We start from the raw sequence: 18,965 nt of genomic DNA on the forward strand, positions 1-18,965 counted from the left end.
TAACTAATACTCTCTGCATTTTCGAATTCCCCAGTTGTCTCAAAAGTAAAATCTTACTACAGTTGATTTGTTTAAATTAAATCAGGATCTAAACAGAGTCCACACTTGCATTTGGCTGATAAGTCTCTTAAGTCTCTTTTAATCTATTAACAGTTCTCCTCTCTCCTTTTTTAAATGCCCTTTATTTGATGAAGTACCTGGGACATTCATCCTTTAGCATAGAGGGCCAGGGGCTTCTAGATTTGGCTGATTGTGCCTCTACCTCCCTTACTTGCTGTATACCACTGGTTAGATCTAGAGACTTGATTAGATTCAGGGTCCTTCTCATAGGTGGTGCCGTGTTTCATCACTACGGAAGACACTGTCTCGCTGTTCTACTTCTAGTGATGTTAAGATTGTTGATTCAGGTGTTGTCAGCCTGATTCACCCTTTCTAAAGCTTCCATCAACCTTCCACCTAATAATCATGACCAAGATTCACTGTTTCATCATCGCACATTCCTTATCTTTTTATATGTGATGATTCAGTATTTTCAAAATAGAGACTAAAATCAGTTGTTGTCCAGGTACTTTTTTTTTCCAAAATGGCTTTTTAAAAATAACCCACCAACTTTTTTTTTAAATAAATTTATTTATTTTTGGCTACTTTGCTTCTTTGTTGCTGTGCGTGGCTTTCTTTAGTTGCGGCGAGCGGGGGCCCCTCCTCGTTGCCATGTGCGGGCTTCTCACTGCAGTGGCCTCTCTCGTTGCGGAGCACGGGCTCTAGGCGCGTGGGTTCAGTAGTTGTGGCTTGTGGGCTCTAGAGCACAGGCTCAGTAGTCGTGGCGCACGGGCCTAGTTACCCTGCAGCATGTAGGATCTTCCCAGACCAGAGCTCAAACCTGTGTCCCCTGCATTGGCAGGCGGATTCTTAACCACTGCACCACCAGGGAAGCCCCCCACCAACTTTTAGAATTATTTTTTTCAAATTAACATTTTTACCCTAAAACACACTAAATATGTTATAAGAAATATTTCACCATTTTTTCAGGTAAACATACCAATTTTTCTGTAACTCTCCAGTCTATTCTATGTATGTGATATTTCCATGTGTTTTGAAGCACTCTTGAATTTAGCCTTTATTTTGGCCTAAAGGTATTCTGCAAAATGTTGCTTTTAAATGTAATTTGAGGGTAAGACAACCTTGTGCCCCCAAAAGATTGAATAACTGCTGAAGAAAATGGTACGGAAAGAAAAATGCATCTTTTACCCCGACACCCATCCCTACAACATCTGCCACTCTTTTTTTTTTTTTTTAATAAATTTATTTTATTTTTGGCTGTGTTGGGTCTTTGTTGCTGCGCGTGGGCTTTCTGTAGTTACTGTGGGGGGGGGGTACTCTTGGTTGCGGTGTGTGGGCTTCTTATTGCAGTGGCTTCTCTTGTGGAGCACAGGCTCTAGGCGCGCGGGCTTCAGTAGTGGTGGCACACGGGCTTAGTTTCTCTGCGGCATGTGGGATCTTCCTGGACCAGGGCTCGAACCCGTGTCCCCTACATTGGCAGGTGGATTCCCAACCACGGCACCACCAGAGAAGCCCTGCCACTCACTCTTAAGTCTTGTCTTCCTCCTTTGTTTTTGTTTTGTTTTTTTGGTTTTGGTTTGGTTTTTTGGCCGCGCCGCATGGCATGCGGCTTCCCACATGGCGGGATCTTTAGTTGCGGCATGTGAAATCTTAGTTGCAGCACGTGGCATCTAGTTCACTGACCAGGGATCAAACCTGGGCCCCCTGCATTGGGAGCACAGAGACTTAGCCACTGGACCACCAGGGAAAAGTCCCTACCTACTCATTCTTGATAGTCCTCTTGTTTTCACTTTTCAGTCCTCATTTATTTCTTAAATCATATTACATACACTTATATGTTGTTTTTAAAAGAGGCAGTATAATTATAGTATAGTGTAGTATAGGGATGGACTGTTTACCCCAATTACGTTCAAATCCTGGGTCCACTGGAATATCCTATGGAATCTTGGCTAAGTTATTTCCTGTGCCTCAGTTACCTCATTTGTAAAATGGAATCAATAATAGTATTTACTTCATAGGGTGTTGTGAGAATTATGGATTAATATATGTTAAAGTGCTTAGAGCACTACCCAAAGTATATTAGCTACTCAAATTATCATTAATATGTCCAATATGTGATCTCTTGTTTCTATGAGTGTTTTTGTTTCAGCTAACTCATTCATGGTGGATTATGATTTTTTTAATATTTATTAATTTATTTGGCTGCGCAGGGTCTTAGCTGAGGCACGAGGGATCCTTAGTTGCAGCATGTGGGATCCAGTTCCCCGACCAGGGATCAAACCCGGGCCCCCCGCACTGGGATCTCAGAGTCCTAACCACTGGACCATCAGGGAAGTCCCAATATTTTTTTTTTTTTTTTTTGCGGTACACGGGCCTCTCACTGTTCTGGCCTCTCCCGTTGTGGAGCACAGGCTCCGGATGCTCAGGCTCAGCAGCCATGGCTCACGGGCCCAACCGCTCTGCGGCATGTGGGATCTTCCCGGACCAGGGCACGAACCCGTTTTCCCTGCATCGGCAGGCGGACTCTCAACCACTGCGCCACCAGGGAAGCCCCCCCAATATTTTTGATAACAGCTTTACTGAAATAGAATTCACATACCATACAATTACCCATTTAATGCGTACAATTAGTTTAGCTATATTCACAGAGTTGTGCAGCCATCACCACACAATCAATTTTAGAACATTTTCATCCTCCTAAAAAGAAACGCCATAGCTTTCAGCCATCATTCCCCAACTTTCCCAGACGTACACAACCACTAATCTACCTCCTATCTCTATAGATTTGCCTGTCCTGGACATTTCATATAAATGGAATCACACAATATGTGACCTTTTGTAACTGGATTCTTTCCCTTAGCATAATACTTTCAAGGTTCATCCATGTTGTAGCATACATTGGTACTTCATGCCATCTTATGGCCATATGATACTTGATTGTATGGACATACCACCTTCTATTTATATATTTCATCAGAATCTAACACCACATAGAAAAACTAAGTCAAATTAGATCAAAGACTTAAATGTAAGACCTAAAATTATAAAACTCTTAGGGACTCCCCTGGTGGTCCAGCGGTTAAGACTCCACACTCCCAATGCAGGGAGCCTGGTTTCAATCCCTGGTCAGGGAACTAGATTCCACATGCTGCAACTACAGGAGCCCACAAATCGCAACTAAAAGATCCTGCAGGCAGCAGCGAAGATCCCACATGCCACAACTAAGACCTGGCACAGCCAAATAAATAAGTAAATATTTAAATAAATAAAATTATAAAACTCTTAGAAGAAAATAGAGGGTAAAATCTTAACAACATTGGATTTGGTAATGATTTCTTGGATATGACACCAAAGGCACAAGCAACAAAAGAAAAAAATAGACAAAATGAACTACATGAAGAATTTTTAATTTTGTTCATTCTAAAGACACTGAGTAAAAAGGCAACCTAGAGAATGGGAGAAACATTTGCAAATGATTTATCTGATAAGGGATTAATATCCAGAATATATAGAGGACTCCTAGAACTCAACAACATAAAGAGAAAAAAAAATCAATTTAAAAATGAACAAAGGACTTGAACGGACATTTCTCCAACGAGGATATACAAATGGCCAATACGTAAAAAGATGCTCAACATCGCTAATCATTAGGGAGATACAAATCAAAACTATGAACCAGATACCACCTCGTATGCATTAGGATGGCCATTATCAAAGAAAACAAAGTAAAAGATGTTGGTGAGGATGTGGAGAGATTGGAAGCCTTGTGCATTGTTGGTGGGAATGTATTCAATAAAAAGGTATGTCCGCTGTGGAAAACAGTATGGCAATTCTTCAAAAAATTAAAAACAATTACCATATGATCCAGCAATTCCACTTCTGGGTATATATCCAAAAGAACTGAAAGCAGAATCTTGAAAGGATATTTGTACATCCATGTTCATAGCAGCATTATTCACAATAACTGAAATGTGAAAGCAACCCAAGTGCCCATCAAGAGATGAATGGATAAGCAAAATGTGGTATATACATACAATAGAATGTTATTCAGCCTTAAAAAGGAAGGAAATTCTGACATATACTACAACATGGATGAAACTTTAGGACATTATATGAAGTGAAATAAGCCAGGCACAAAAAGACAAATACTGGGATTTCCCTGGTGGTCCAGTGGTTAGGACTCTGTGCTTCCACTGCACTGGGCACAGGTTCGATCCCTGGTCAGGGAACTAAGATCCTGTGGGCTGCACAGCGCAGCCAAAAAAAAAGACAAATACTGACATGATTTCACAGAGACAGAAGGAAGAATGGTATTTGCCGGGGGCTGGGGCTTATGAATCTAAATGTGTGTTTCTGAAGATATCTTGACTAACTCACTAGGACCATAGTGCAAATACTGTTGATTGCTGTGCATTTGTCAATGTACTAGGCAGTTGCCTTGCATTATCAGGTACTTGCATTGTCTCATTTAATTCTTACGACAACTATTTAGGTGAGGACTGTTAATCCCACTAACCTGTTTGATAAAACTGAAACACAGAGAGTTTCAGTATCTTACCCAGGTCAGACAGCTCATAGGACAGAGCTGAAAGTAACTCTAAAGGCTTTGTCTTCAGGGAGATCAGCTTGTGCTTTGTGACCACCTAGAGGGGTGGGATAGGGAGGGTGGGATAGGGAGGGTGGGAGGGAGATGCAAGAGGGAGGAGATATGGGGATATATGTATATGTATGGCTGATTCACTTTGTTTTACAGCAGAAACTAACACACCATTGTAAAGCAATTATACTCCAATAAAGATGTTAAAAAAAAAAAAGGCTGTTTTCCCAGAAATATAGATCAATGGAACAGGATAGAAAGCCCAGAGAAAAGCCCATGCATATATGCTCACCTTATCTTTGATAAAGGAGGCAAGAATATACAGTGGAGAAAAGACAGCCTCTTCAATAAGTGGTGCTGGGAAAACTGGACAGCTACATGTAAAAGAATGAAATCAGAACACTCCCTAACACCATACACAAAAATAAACTCAAAATGGATTAAAGACCTAAATGTAAGGCAAGACACTATAAAACTCTTAGAGGAAAACATAGAACACTCTACGACATAAACCACAGCAAGATCCTTTTTGACCCACCTCTTAGAGAAATGGAAATAAAAACAAAAATAAACACATGGGACCTAATGAAACTTAAAAGCTTTTGAACAGCAAAGGAAACCATAAATAAGACAAAAAAACAACCCTCAGAATGGGAGAAATATTTGCAAATGAAGCAACTGACAAAGGATTAATCTCCAAAATTTACAAGCAGCTCATGTAGCTCAATATCAAAAAAACAACCCAATCCAAAAATGGGCAGAAGACCTAAATAGACATTTCTCCAAAGAAGAAATACAGATTGCCAACAAACACATGAAAGAATGCTCAACATCACTAATCATTAGAGAAATGCAAATCAAAACTACAATGAGGGGCTTCCCTGGTGGCGCAGTGGTTGAGAGTCCGCCTGCCGATGCAGGGGACACGGGTTCGTACCCCGGTCCGGGAAGATCCCACATGCCCCGGAGCGGCTGGGCCCGTGAGCCATGGCCGCTGAGCCTGCGCGTCCGGAGCCTGTGCTCCACAACGGGAGAGGCCACAACAATGAGAGGCCCACGTACCGCAAAAAAAAAAACTACAATGAGGTATCCCCTCACACCAGTCAGAATGGCCATCATCAAAAAATCTAAAAACAATAAATGCTGGAGAGGGTGTGGAGAAAAGGGAACTCTCTTGCACTGTTGGTGGGAATGTAAATTGATACAGCCACTATGGAGAACAGTATGGAGGTTCCTTAAAAAACTAAAATAGAACTACCATACGACCCAGCAATCCCACTACTGGCCATATACCCTGAGAAAACCATAATTCAAGAATAGTCATGTACCACAATGTTCATTGCAGCTCTACTTACAATAGCCAGGTCATGGAAGCAACCTAAGTATCCATCATCGGATGAATGGATAAAGAAGATGTAGCACATATATACAATGGACTATTACTCAGCCATGAAAAGAAACGAAATTGAGTTATTTGTAGTGAGGTGGATGGACCTAGAGTCTGTCATACAGAGTGAAGTAAGTCAGAAAGAGAAAAACAAATACCGTATGCTAACACATATATATATGGAATCTAAAAAAAAAAAAAAAATGGTTCTGAAGAACCTAGGGGCAGGACAGGAATAAAGACACAGACGTGGAGAATGGACATGAGGACACGGGGAGGGGGAAGGGTAAGCTGGGATGAAGTGAGAGAGTAGCATGGACATATATACACTACCAAACGTAAAATAGATCGCTAGTGGGAAGCAGCCACATAGCACAGGGAGATCAGCTCCGTGCTTTGTGACCACCTAGAGGGGTGGGATAGGGAGGGTGGGAGGGAGATGCAAGAGGGAGGAGATATGGGGATATATGTATATGTATAGCTGATTCACTTTGTTATACAGCAGAAAATAATACACCATTGTAAAGCAATTATACTCCAATAAAGATATTAAAAAATAAATAAATATAAATAAATAAAGGCTGTGTTTTCCCTGTGGCCCAATACCGCCCGTGATGTTTAAGCATAGGGAGAATACTGAGGCTCAGACTGGGATGGCTGTGGGATGGCGAGGATGCAGGCTGCATCTCCTGCTTTGTGGGGCCACCTGGAGCAGCCTCAGTCTTGGCACCCCTCTCACCAGGAGGGGAGAGCTTGCTTGGCACAAAGCACCCGGCCTAGACAGATGTGTTCAGTCCCTAACTGAGGGCACAGCTGACAGATGAAAGGGAGCCTGAAGAATTCAGTAATGATGACAGAGCTGGGAGGACAGTTACCATCCACTGGCCCTCTCCCCTCACACCTTTAAGCCCCAGTCTCTTGCAGATCCTGACCTGGCATCTCTGTACCCTCCAATCCCCCAAGTTGGGCCTGAGCATGGGTGCTACCTTACAGAATTTGAATAATTCAGGTCCCAGTGACCTGAGGTGTCAGTTTCAGTTGTTCTGTTCCCATGGACACAGGTGTCCCAACTCTGTAATTAAGCTAATGAAAGGGAAAGGGGGCACGGCCTTCTGTCCTGTGCCTCTGAAGGCTCAGGGCTGATGGAGTCCCTGTCCCTGTCTTGCTGAGAATGCGCCAGGCTCCCCCAGAGTCAGGTGTGGGGAAGGGCTTGAGGAAGTCAAGGGGGCTGAAATAGAGGCAGGAGAAAGGAAGAGAGAGAGGAAGACCAGAGTCAGGGAGGCAGAGACCAAGAAAGAGTTACAGAGGGACGGCTAGAAGGAAATCGAGACAGAGAGGCTGAGTGAGAGGTAAAGGGGGTGGGAGGCGAAGAACAGGGCAGAGGCAGAGGCCAGAAGAGAAGGAGAAACAGTAGATGCCAAGGCCCAAGGACTAAAATCCCAGGGCAGGTACAAATAGCAGGGTCAAGGAACTGGAAGGGCTGCAGGACTCCCTGCAGGGTAGTTGGACTCAACAGAGATCCCAGTCTTCCTTCTGCCTTGCAGGGACTGTCTACACCATCCTTGCCAGCAGGGCCTGATGCTGCCGTAGGTCAGGCCAGGAGGCTCCTGTCCAGAGACCTGCCCTTCCTCTGGCTGCGGCAAGGCCATGGGGCCCGGCAGCCACCGCCTCAGCCTCAGCATCTCTGTCTCCAGTCTGGGCCTTCTGCTTCTGCTCCCACTCCTGCCAGGTATGCTCAGTAAACCAGCCCTGGCCTCTCTGGGCGTTGCTGCTGTTCCCATGCTCCCCAAACCTCTCTCCACGTGTTCTCTCTTCATTTCTGTGCTGGGAGCAAGCACTGTCTGGGGAGTGTGGAGGAGGGGGAGCTGAAGAGGGCAAGAGGGGGCTTGCCTGACTGGGGCGGGAGCAGTCGATGGGGCAGCTCCCAGGGATAGGGCTGGGAAAGCCAGGGGGACCAGAGCGCGAAGGGTGAGTTTGGGCTTTATCTAGCAGGCCTGGGGAGCCATTGAACAGGTTTAAGCAGCTACTGGTCTAGTCAGATTCATTTGTTTAAAAGCTTGATCTCTCAGAAGTGTGGCAGGTGGTTAGAGAGGTGAGCCCGAGATGGGAGAGCAGGGAGGAGGCGGCTGCTGCCGTGGTCCATATGCAGGGAGGATGGGCCCGAGCTGGAGAGGTGATGAAGCATTCAAGAGCATTCAGCAGTATGACTGACAGGATGCGGGCACAGAGTGGTCTGCAGAGAGGAGGGGCAGAAGGGAGAGACAAATTACCAGATTTCCAGCTGAGGTCACCGGGGAGTGCTGTTTGCTGAGATGGGGAACACAGGACAAGGAACAGGTTTCAGAACATGGAGGGAGGAGAGTCTTCCCTGGTGGTCTAGCAGTTAAGACTCCGCGCTCCCAATGCAGGGGGCCCGGGTTCGATCCCTGATCAGGGAACTAGATCCCACAGGCCGCAACTAAGAGCCCACGTGCCGCAACTAAGAGCCTGCATGCCGCAACTAAAGAGTCCACACGCCACAAGTGAAATGATCCCGCACGCCACAACGAAGATCCCGTGTGCTGCAACTAAGACCCAGCACAGCCAAATAAATAATAAATTTTTAAAAAAAGAAAAAAAGAAAACAAGAACGTGGTGGGAGGAAAGAAGTTCATATTTTGGCCCTACACAGTTTAAAGTGCTTACAGGACATTTAGGACATTCAGGTCGGAGCTCAGGAGAAAAATCTGGGCTGAAGAAAAAAGGAGACAAGGGCAAAGGACAAGATTCTGGGGAACAATACCTAAATCAAGGACTGAGAAAAAAAAAAAAGGACTGAGGACAATGGGATGTGTCACAAAACCCGGGGAAGAGTGTGTTTTCAGGAAGGAGGGGCCCATAGTGTTAGAAGCTTTGAAGACATCAACTGAAGTGCAGCTAGAGAAGCAGAGACAGGCTGGAGGGACTGGAAGAGGCAGGGCAACAGGGTTCTGGATGCCTGGTTGAGAACTGGGACTCTTGCCATCTGTTTGGGCCCCTCCAGCATTTGTTCTTTTGTTTGTTTTGTTTTGGCCACATCACACGCCATGCAGGATCTTAGTTCTCCAACCAGGAATCGAACCCGTGCCCGCTGCAGTGGAAGCGTGGAATCTTAACCACTGGACTGCCAGGGAATTCCCAGCCCCTCCAGCATTTGTGGTGGGGCAAGCAGAATCCAGGTCCTTGGGAAGGGAATGGTGGGGAAGAAACCCATCAGCCTTGCTTCAGAAGATAGTACCTACTCACACTATGGCCTTCACCTCATCTATCCTTGGAGGCAGGCCAGGGAGGAACTAGAGCCACAGGTAGAGAGACAGAGAACAGGGACAGTTAGACAGCTGTGAGACAGTAGAGCAGCTGACAGGGCCTCAGTCTTGTGGAGGGTACAGATTGTGAGCAGAGGCCCCTGGACTAGGGTCTCGGATGGACACCCTTTCTTACTGGTCCCCCAGAGTGCTTCGGAGCTGAGGGCAGGCTGGCACACAAGCTGTTCCGAGACCTCTTTGCCAACTACACAAGTGCCCTGAGACCTGTGGCAGACACAGACCAGGCTCTGAACGTGACCCTGGAAGTGACGTTGTCCCAGATCATTGACATGGTGCGTTGGTTTTTGTACAGTCGTGGAGTGTGCTGGTGACAGTGTCAAGGAATGGGGGAATGGGAGACTGGGATTAATCTCCAATCAATTCTTTCCTGTAAACATTAAGATTAGCAACAATAACAGCTACCAACTGTTGGATCCTAACTGTTGGGTGCCCACAGTGTGCCCAATACTTTGCACACTTGAATCCATGCCTAGCAGAGATTACCACCCATGTAACTTCTGAGGAAACTCAGGCCCAGAGAAGAGAAGGACCTGCCAAGGTCACATAGCAAGGCTGGGTGGGAACTGAACTGTATGGGCAAGTCAGGTTTGCGGGTGCTGACCAGAGCTCTATAGGTGAGTGTGCACACACAGGGCAGGCTATGTGCAGACGTCTGTCCACATCTATGCCCACTCTCTGCCCCCAACTAGGATGAGCGGAACCAGGTGCTGACCCTGTACCTGTGGATCCGACAGGAGTGGACAGATGCCTACCTACGATGGGACCCTGACGCCTATGGTGGCCTGGATGCCATCCGCATCCCCAGCAGTCTCGTGTGGCGACCGGACATCATACTCTATAACAAGTACTTCCTACCTGGGCCCCTTCCCTCTCCTACCCCTCCCTAGAGTTGCCCTTGGCTCTGGTGATGCACTTGTCCCCCATCCTCCACATCGAACCCGGCTCCTATGGTGCCCTAGACGCTTTCCCCTAGGACCCTTCTATGCTGCCAGGAAGGTGTTGGCAATTGTGGCTGCATGGTGCAGTAGGGCTTCCTGACCACCCCCCCCCCCACACACACACACAGCGGCTCATGGCAAGGGCCTGCTGGAGGGACCTCACAGCCCCTTGACGGCACCTCCACTTTAGGCTGTCTCAAGCCAACCCAGGCTGAGTGTCTCCTAGGAATCCTCCGTGTGGTCCAGGGCCAATTCTGTATCTCTCGCAGAAGGGGTTCTGGGACACAAGTGCCTCTTTATGGCACTCTCCACCCTTTTCTCAGGGCACCCCAGGGCCTGCCTAGGGATTTCCTTCAGGGCTTAGCCCTCTGTAGTCCCTTATGCCGCCTAAGCCAGTTCTGTGCTTCCCAGACAACACATAGCTCTGCATATTTTCCTCAGGGCCCCTCTAGGAGCTTTGCAGATGACACTCAAGGAAAGCCACCGTGAGCCCCGCGCCAACTTTTGAGCTAGGTCTGTGTCTCGTTCTGGGCCCTACAGGCGCCGGCCCCGCTAGGCCTCCAAAGGCACAGAGGGCCCTCTCTACTGCTCCCTTTGCCCTCTGTGCCGCCCCCAGCGGGCCGGAAGCGCACCCCTTTCAAGGGGCAGCCCTTACCTCCCAGGCCACGGCGCCTCAGGCAGCCCCACCCCCTGCCCGCAGGGCGGATGCGCAGGCGCCAGCCTCAGCCAGCACCAACGTGGTCCTGCGGCACGACGGCGCCGTGCGCTGGGACGCGCCGGCCATCACGCGCAGCTCGTGCCGCGTGGACGTGTCGGCCTTCCCATTCGACGCGCAGCGCTGCGGCCTGACGTTCGGCTCGTGGACGCACGGCGGGCACCAGCTGGACGTACAGACGCGCGGCGCCGCCGCCAGCCTGGCCGACTTCGTGGAGAACGTGGAGTGGCGTGTGCTGGGCATGCCGGCCCGGCGGCGCGTGCTCACCTACGGCTGCTGCTCCGAGCCCTACCCGGACGTGACCTTCACGCTGCTGCTGCGCCGCCGCGCCGCCGCCTACGTGTGCAACCTGCTGCTGCCCTGCGTGCTCATCTCGCTGCTGGCGCCTCTCGCCTTCCACCTGCCCGCCGACTCGGGCGAGAAGGTGTCGCTCGGCGTCACCGTGCTGCTGGCGCTCACGGTCTTCCAGCTGCTCCTGGCCGAGAGCATGCCGCCGGCCGAGAGCGTGCCGCTCATCGGTGAGCTCTGAGGGCCCGGGGTGGCGGGGGAGGGGGCCGGAAGAGGACGCCCTCAACCCGGGTTTGAAGTGCGCGGGTGTCCGCAGGTGCAGGAGTGGGAGCCGGACCGGCCTGGGTCAGCGGAGGGGCCCCGCCGACCGTCTTGGGGTCTGGCCTCGTTCTGAGATTGAGGGGGAAGAGGTCGGCCCCCTCCAGGGAGAAGGGGCAGAGGAAAGAGTTGGTCTTTCCTCAAGGACTTGATGGAGGAAGGTCGACATCCCCAGTGTTACAATCACAGGCAAACCATACTAAGTGCTCACTGCGTGTCAGGCGGTCTCCTAAACACTTGACGTTTATTAACTCAAGGAAGCAGCACCACACACCTGTGAGGAAGTTTCTGTTATAACTTGCTTCAGATCATGCTGGTTCTATTTAAGAGTGTGACTTTCACGGGACTGTGGGTGAGTCCAGCCTCCAGCAGTGGGGGGAACAATTAGGGAGCAGGTCGCTTCTGAGAACCTGACGGGGGAATGCGGGAGATGGAGCCCTTGGCCCTTACCTCCTTCCCGCTTCCATCCATTGGGCTTGGAGGGTCCTGCGAGCCTTACGGGGGAATGAGCTCATTCCTCCTTGTGCTCAGGCAGTTGGGGAGCTCAGGCCCCCTGAGTTCTTGTTTGGGGCCTCAGTTCCCTTTCCCTCTCTTGCAGGAAAGTACTACATGGCCACCATGACCATGGTCACCTTCTCCACAGCGCTCACCATCCTTATCATGAACTTGCATTACTGTGGTCCCAGTGCCCGCCCAGTGCCAGCCTGGGCTCGGACCCTCCTGCTGGGACGCCTGGCGCGGGGCCTGTGTGTGCGGGAACGAGGGGAGCCCTGTGGGCAGTCTAGACCTCCTGAGTCATCCCCCAGCCCCCAGCCTCCTGACAGAGAAGCTGGCCCACCAGCAGGCCCTTGCCATGAGCCTCGGTGTCTGTGCCATCAGGAAGCCCTGCTGCGCCATGTAGCCACCATCACCAACACCTTCCACAGACACAGGGCTGCCCAGCGCTGCCATGAGGAGTGGAAGCGCCTGGCCCGTGTCATGGACCGTTTCTTCCTGGGCATCTTCTTCTCCATGGCTCTGGTGATGAGCCTTCTCGTGCTGGTGCAGGCCCTGTGAGTCCCAGGGGTCTGCTGCAGCCACAGCACCTCCAGACGGGGATGGAATGGCCAGGCCAGGTGGTGGTTGGCCCTCAGGCCACTCAGTCTCTCTCCACTGGCCCTCAGAGCCTGGGACATCCTCTCTTCAGCGCTACTTACTTCACACACCAGAGGGAGTACTCATTGTCTCTGTACCCTAACCTCCAAGGGAAACCCAGAGCTTTCCGCTCCCCTGATTCCTGCAGAGGAGGGACTCTAAGAAGGGTCAAGATCAAAGGGCAGTCCTGCAGGGACAGAACTGAACTCCGATGCTGAGTGTTAGTGCTTTCAGTGAGGAGAGTGCAGGTAGTACAAACAGAACTGCCACACTTCCTGTCTTCTCTTCCTTCCTCTGTGGCTGCTGTTACAGGGACTTGGTCTTGCCTGTCCCTACCTGGGGGCTCAGGGATGGCAACTGGGAATTCAGGATTCCTGGTCCAGTTTCCAGAGCAGGAGGCCACACAAGGATTTGGCCCCAAAGCCCCGACTGATAATAAAGTGTGTGCCTATCACTTCCTCCGTGTCCTCTCTTATCCTTAGGGCCCATGGTGGTGGAACTTGGGGACCAGCCTCTTAGGGACCTTAGGACTCATGCATCAGAGCAGAAATTACATCTTTGCTGACAAGAAGATGAGATCCAGTCTACCCTGTTCCCACACAGTGACATCCGGAGAGCTTGAAGGTGCCCAAGGTAGGGGCAGTACAGGAACCAGCATTCACAAGGTATTTATTTGTTCCTTTCTGACTTCCACACATCTTCTGGCACCACCTCTGTGCCTCGGACGCCGTCCCTGCCCTCATAAGCTCACAGTTGGACTTGGGAGACCATGGCCCTTTGGGAGCACAGAGGCAGGGCCCCTAACCCAGCAGGGTGGAGGGGTCAGAGAAGGCTTCCTGGAGGAGCGAATAGGAGCAGTCCAGGTGTACATGGGAAGCATTTGAGTAGTATCAGCAAATACCATGGCCAAGTACTGTTCTCCCCAATCGCCCCACCTCCAAACGACTTTAATCTTCTGTCTCCAAGTGAGTGGTTACCTGTCCTGCAGTCCCCCCACCTCTATTCACCGTCTTACTCCTAGACCCCTGGATGAGGCCCAGTCCCTACATTTTCCTCTTCCCGCTAGCAAGCCTGGCAGCTGCCAGAGAAAATCCCAGAGTTCCCTCCAGATGGAATTACCGCAGATCTTGGCCACGCTTAAAGCATACATGTGGCTGACAGCCTCATGTTGGGCAGAGGTGACGGCAGAGCTGTTCAGTGGCTGATGGATTAGAGGAGTCCTGGACTCTCTGGAAAGGCTTCTCCAACAAGGAACCAGAGCAGCAGTAGAAGGGACCAGACTGCAGACAGGGGGCCCTGACCCATGGCTGCAGGAAAAACAGAGGCACAGAGATTTAGGGGCAACGTGAGATACACAAAGAAACAAGATGAACAGAGCAGAGTGAGCTGACTGATACACAAAATTAGGGAGGAAGGTGGAGATGAGACCAAGGAGAGCCCCAGTTCCCCTTCCAGAGGTCCTTAGGTCTGTCCCCCAGTCTCCTACTGACACAGCTGAGGCACTGCAGGGTGGAATGAAAAGGGTTAGAGATCTGAGTGGGATCTGGTGATGCAGATCTTTGCTCCTCTGCTCAAACTCTGGTGGGAGAGTTGCTGGTGCACTGGGATGGGGGATGGGGAGGGGGGGCGGGAATCCTAAACTCTCGCAGTGCTTGAAATTACGTTATCAGACCTCAAAGAGGCTGAGTTGGCGTCTGGAGACCTGGCTGGTCTTGACTCTGCCACTAACTCACTCTCACCTGGAGCAAGTCACTTCTGTCTCCGAGTCTCACTTTACTATATAATGAGGATAATACTCCCTGTCCCACCTCCTTCCAGTCGATAGTTGTCCAGTAAGGATAAAATGAGATGATATCTGAGGAGGTGGGGGCCAGCCTGGTACGGTGGTTCCAGGTTCAGCTCCAGGACCAGGCTGTTTGGACCGAACACTTTTCTAGTTCTGTGTGTGGGGCTGGTTGCATCATCTCTTTGTGCCTGCCTTCTCTCATCTGTGGAACAGGGGTGATGACATTACCTGCATCATTGGATCATGGTGAGGATTCACGGAACCCTGAGTGGTACTGTGTCATGGAGAAGGGTGGCTGGGGCTCCTTCCTATCCGCTGTTCTCAGAGCCCTGAGGGAGGAGGCGGGACCCGAGGGGGAGGGGCGGCTGTGATTTCTTCCCTGAGAATGGCCTGTTCCCGCCTAGAGAAGTGGTGGCTGAGGCAGGACCTGGCACAGCAGGTGTTCAAGCCAAAGGGAACCTGGGGACCGTCTAGTCCGATATGCCTACTATGCAGATAGGGAAACTGAGGCCCAGAGAGAGATGTTTGGTCACAGAGAGAGTTAGGGCAGAGCCTGGGCTAGAGCCCAGGTCTCCAGAAGCCAAGACCTGACCTTGATCTTGGGAGGTGGTCTGAGAGAGCTCTGAAGGCAGTAACAGACCGAGGGCTCTGCGGCAGGAGGAGGAGAAGGCCCAGGAGGACTTTGTGGAGTGGCCCTTCCCTCCGTCGCCTCAGTGCAGCCTGGAGCTCTCTGGGCTCTGGTCAGTGGACTCCTGGGAAGGCGGAGACGGCCCCAGGCTGGGTGGCCATCTCCCACATACACATTCAGTGGGGAGGGTTAGCAACCTCCCACAGGTGTCTGCTTAAGGGAGTCTACTTTTTTTGATTGAAAGGGCGTTGTTTTTATTTTATGGGGGATGTCCATCCAGGAGAGGGGCCCAGACCCAGGATAGCCAGCTCAGCCCCCAGCAGAGCCCCACAGATGCCCACAGCCCTCACCTGAGTTATCCAGACGGCAGGGCCCTGACTTGCACTGCTTGTCTGTAGGGAAGAAACAGCAAAGAATCAAAGGCTCAGCAGCTCTCGGGATGGTAAGGGACTCCAGAGCCCCGTGGTCCATCCCTGACTTCCTCTAGGAGAAGCTGGTGTGTTTTCTCCTGATTCTGCTTCCTTACAGTGGGACCTCCCTTGCCTGGGTTTGACTTGACCCATGAATAGCAGGGCCAGAAAGGCACCAGCCCTTGAAGCCAGGGTCATCTGGGCACTCCTCCTGCCCCCCCGGCCTGTAACTTTGCCTCCATGCCACACCCGCCTCTCCCTCTCCCATGTCTTGTCCCAGCCAAGGAGGGGCTAGTTTGTGTGTCTCCTTCACCTTCCATCAACTCGTGCACGCTCGTGATGCTGTCCAAGGTGGTAACTGAAGCCACGCTGGAACTTATCCCTTGAGATGTGGTCCATGGGTCCAGCCAACAGCCTGCCTCTAACTATTGATATGAAAAGTGGGCCTCACAGGCCCCTGGGCATCCCTCAACGAGGACCAGCAGCCCACAGCCCCTTCAGAGGTTAAGGACCTGGGCCCATCTTCATGATTACTCCTCTGGATGGTCCAGGGAGGATGGACAGGAAAGCATCCAAGACCTGCCAGAGCCCAAGCTGGAATTTAGGGGTAATGCACCTGACTGCTGGCTCACCACCCCACCCCACCCCCGCCAGCACACATGACGGCACAGGGGTTCTGTTCAGTCAAATAAACACACTCCTCTCAGAAAACTGGGGTGGGCCGCTTACTCATTTCTGGCAGCAGCTTCCAGCTGGGAGGAAAGCCTGACACCAAGTCTCTTTGGCCCTCAGATGGCCAAAGACATCTGCGTTGGTCAGGAAACCCTCTTCAGTCTCCCCGCAGGCAAGTGGCCAGCTCTGGCTTAGACACCTCCAGGGTCGAGAAGCAAGCGTGCTACTTAAGAAGGTTATGTCTCTCCTTGGACGGAAGGGGTGGAGGGGCTGGGGGACAGGACTCGGTCCTTCTCACTGTTTCTAATATCTCTGTATGTATCTTCTGAAAACGGGACGGGCAAGGCCACCTTCCGCCCAGCTGCTGGCTGGCACGTGCCCTGCTCACCTTTGATGTACTCACAGTTGTACATGCTGCGCTGGCCCAGGGCCCGGAGGTAGATGCGGGTGGGGCCCTGGGCCGGTCTGCTGGCATTGATCACCTGGAAGGTCTCGAAGGGAGGGATCAGCACCTCCTCCTCCCCAGGGAAAAAGGAGTAGCCCTTGATAGGGGCCCCGAGGCAGGTCCAGATGCCGAAGAAGGTGTCTTCCCCAAACTGCTGGGCTGCAACATTCTGCAAGGATGCAGAGGCAAAGCCCCCCAGCCTGACGGTGGCCCCGGGCCCTGCTGGCCGGAAGCGTAGGCCCTGCACCCCTCGGAACACCTGGCGGCACTGGGGTGGACGCTGGCCCCTGCCCAGCAGCTGCAGGGCCTCAGTCAGCAGGAAGTGGAGTGTCTTGAAGGAGAAGTGGTGGAGGTAGTGGAGCCGGGAGCGGCCAGCCTCGCGCACGGCCGCGTTGAATTCTTTGTGCAGGGGGCTGTTAGCTGTGTAGGCCAGGAGGGCCACCCCGTGCTCTTCTCGGAAGCCTGCGGGCGGGGACAGACGGGTAGGGCTGAGGCCCCACTTGGACCCCCAAGCCTGGCGCTCCTGCCACTGGCTGCTTGCCTGAGCCCAGACATCGGCGTACACTTTGTTGGCCTGGAACTCCGTGCGGTTGAGATCCGGGAGAGCCGCCGCCATGGCTGCGGCACAGCCAGCATACTGGTCGTCAAAGGAGGCCAGGGCCATGTCCAGGGGCATTTCTCGAGAGAAGAGGTCTCGTCGTGTGATGGGGTGGCTCTGGGCCTGAGGCAGGGGGAGCAGCAAGGACTGAGAGATTAGGCCCTGGGAGAACGGGAGCCCTGTTATCCAGCTTCCCCCTCCACTGAGCTGAGAAAGAGTAAGGGCCCCAGACACACCTGGAGGGGAAGGGGCTTGGGAACTACTAGCTACAGATCCCCGAGACCAGGCTCTGGGGCTGTCCGATCTCCAAGCTCTGAGCGATCTCCAAGCGAAGCATCCGGCAGACTTCAGAAGCCAGCAGCTAGGGCATGGGGTCAGCGGAGGATGACTGTACCTGAAGTGCTTCCATGAGGCCCATGGACACGAGCAGCAGAGACATCATGGCAGGGGTCTGCATATTGGAGGTGACCTTGGGCAAGTTACTCTTTGGGTCTCAGTTTCCTCGTCTGGAAAATGGGAATCTGCACAGTTTAATAAATTGTGATGAATTGACACCTAGCCTGGGCCCCTTTGGGTGCTTGACACAGAGTCACAACGTAGAAACGGAGGCTCAGAAGCGAGAGGGGACCCTTCTTGCCGGAAGGAACATGGGAGACTTCCTGGAGGAGGTGACATGTGAACAGGGTCTTGTGGGACAAATAGGAGAATAAGGCTTCAGTCAGGGAAGGTAGGAGAGAAAAGATTGGAGTTGAGGGTGGGAAAGGAGTTTGGGACAGCAGGAATGGGAAGAGCAATGGTATTAGAGGTAGGGACTCGGAATGTAAAGAGTGAAAGACGTTCTGGCTAGTGTGGCAGTTGCAGTGTTGGAAAGCCTGGGGCCAGTCCTGAAGGAGCTTGACTGCCACAGTGAGAGGTTCAGGCTTCCCCTCAGGGGGACATGAGGCTGGAACAGGGCAGATCCAGGAGTGGTCAGCTGGTGGGGCCACAGCAGGACTCCAGGGTCAGGCTTAGAGCAGGGCTTGGGGATCCAGAGGGTCCTCCTCTGTCCCTGCAATCCTGCTGCCAACTGAACCCTCACCCTAAGCCCTCAGCTGATGCCAGGCAGGGACCCCCAGGTGGTGCGGGAAGAGGGGCTGGGTGGGGGAGAGTACAGAGGGTACTGCTTCCCCCAGGGAAGCCTCCTGCATCCTCTGGGTGGGCACGCTGAGGGCCCAAAGTGGCTCCAAGAAGGTGTCCCAGCTTTGGGTCAAGATTGGAACAGACAGTTTCTAAGTTGGTGCTGCTTCTTTTTTTATTTTTTTACCGAGTAATGCTTATTGTGTATGAATGAATGCTTATTGTGTATGAATGAATGCTTATTGTGTATGAATGAATCACAAAGCCCAAGTCCCCCTTTTCTTGCTTTCCCTCCATGTCCCCCTTCTCACTGTTACCCATGCCTGCTGTTTCCGTGGTAATGTACCTTCAAGACCTTTTCTGATGCACACACAAGTAATATATTTAAATATACATACACACATAGTTTTCTGTATACAGCCTGTTTTGGGTTTTTTTATTGTCACTATTTTCAAAAAGAAAAAGGAAGTGTGCTTATGCATACATGTTCTACAACCTTTTCCCAGGTAACAATGTACCATGGACTTCC

General features: G+C 51.3%; 2 protein-coding genes and 1 non-coding gene across 3 annotated transcripts; 2 read left to right on the forward strand and 1 right to left on the reverse strand.

Annotated features, from left to right (window-relative positions):
- Nucleotides 1–4,216: 4,216 nt before the first annotated feature.
- On the forward strand, nucleotides 4,217–4,289 carry TRNAW-CCA (transfer RNA tryptophan (anticodon CCA)). Its single transcript has one exon. It is a non-coding gene; the product is annotated as a tRNA-Trp (tRNA).
- A 6,993-nt stretch (nucleotides 4,290–11,282) lies between these two features.
- Nucleotides 11,283–12,703, forward strand: CHRNA10 (cholinergic receptor nicotinic alpha 10 subunit). Its single transcript, XM_030831153.3, has 2 exons — nucleotides 11,283–11,559; nucleotides 12,246–12,703. Exons 1-2 carry the CDS (start codon nucleotides 11,283–11,285, stop codon nucleotides 12,701–12,703), a joined length of 735 nt encoding a protein of 244 aa, XP_030687013.2.
- Nucleotides 12,704–13,990: 1,287 nt separating this feature from the next.
- Nucleotides 13,991–17,777, reverse strand: ART1 (ADP-ribosyltransferase 1). Its single transcript, XM_030831087.2, has 4 exons — nucleotides 17,715–17,777; nucleotides 16,666–17,443; nucleotides 15,546–15,587; nucleotides 13,991–14,088 (listed from the first exon to the last, which is right to left on the reverse strand). Exons 1-4 carry the CDS (start codon nucleotides 17,775–17,777, stop codon nucleotides 13,991–13,993), a joined length of 981 nt encoding a protein of 326 aa, XP_030686947.1.
- Nucleotides 17,778–18,965: the final 1,188 nt, after the last annotated feature.

This window comes from Globicephala melas, chromosome 8 (assembly GCF_963455315.2).
Source record: "Globicephala melas chromosome 8, mGloMel1.2, whole genome shotgun sequence".
Classification (NCBI taxonomy): domain Eukaryota; kingdom Metazoa; phylum Chordata; class Mammalia; order Artiodactyla; family Delphinidae; genus Globicephala; species Globicephala melas.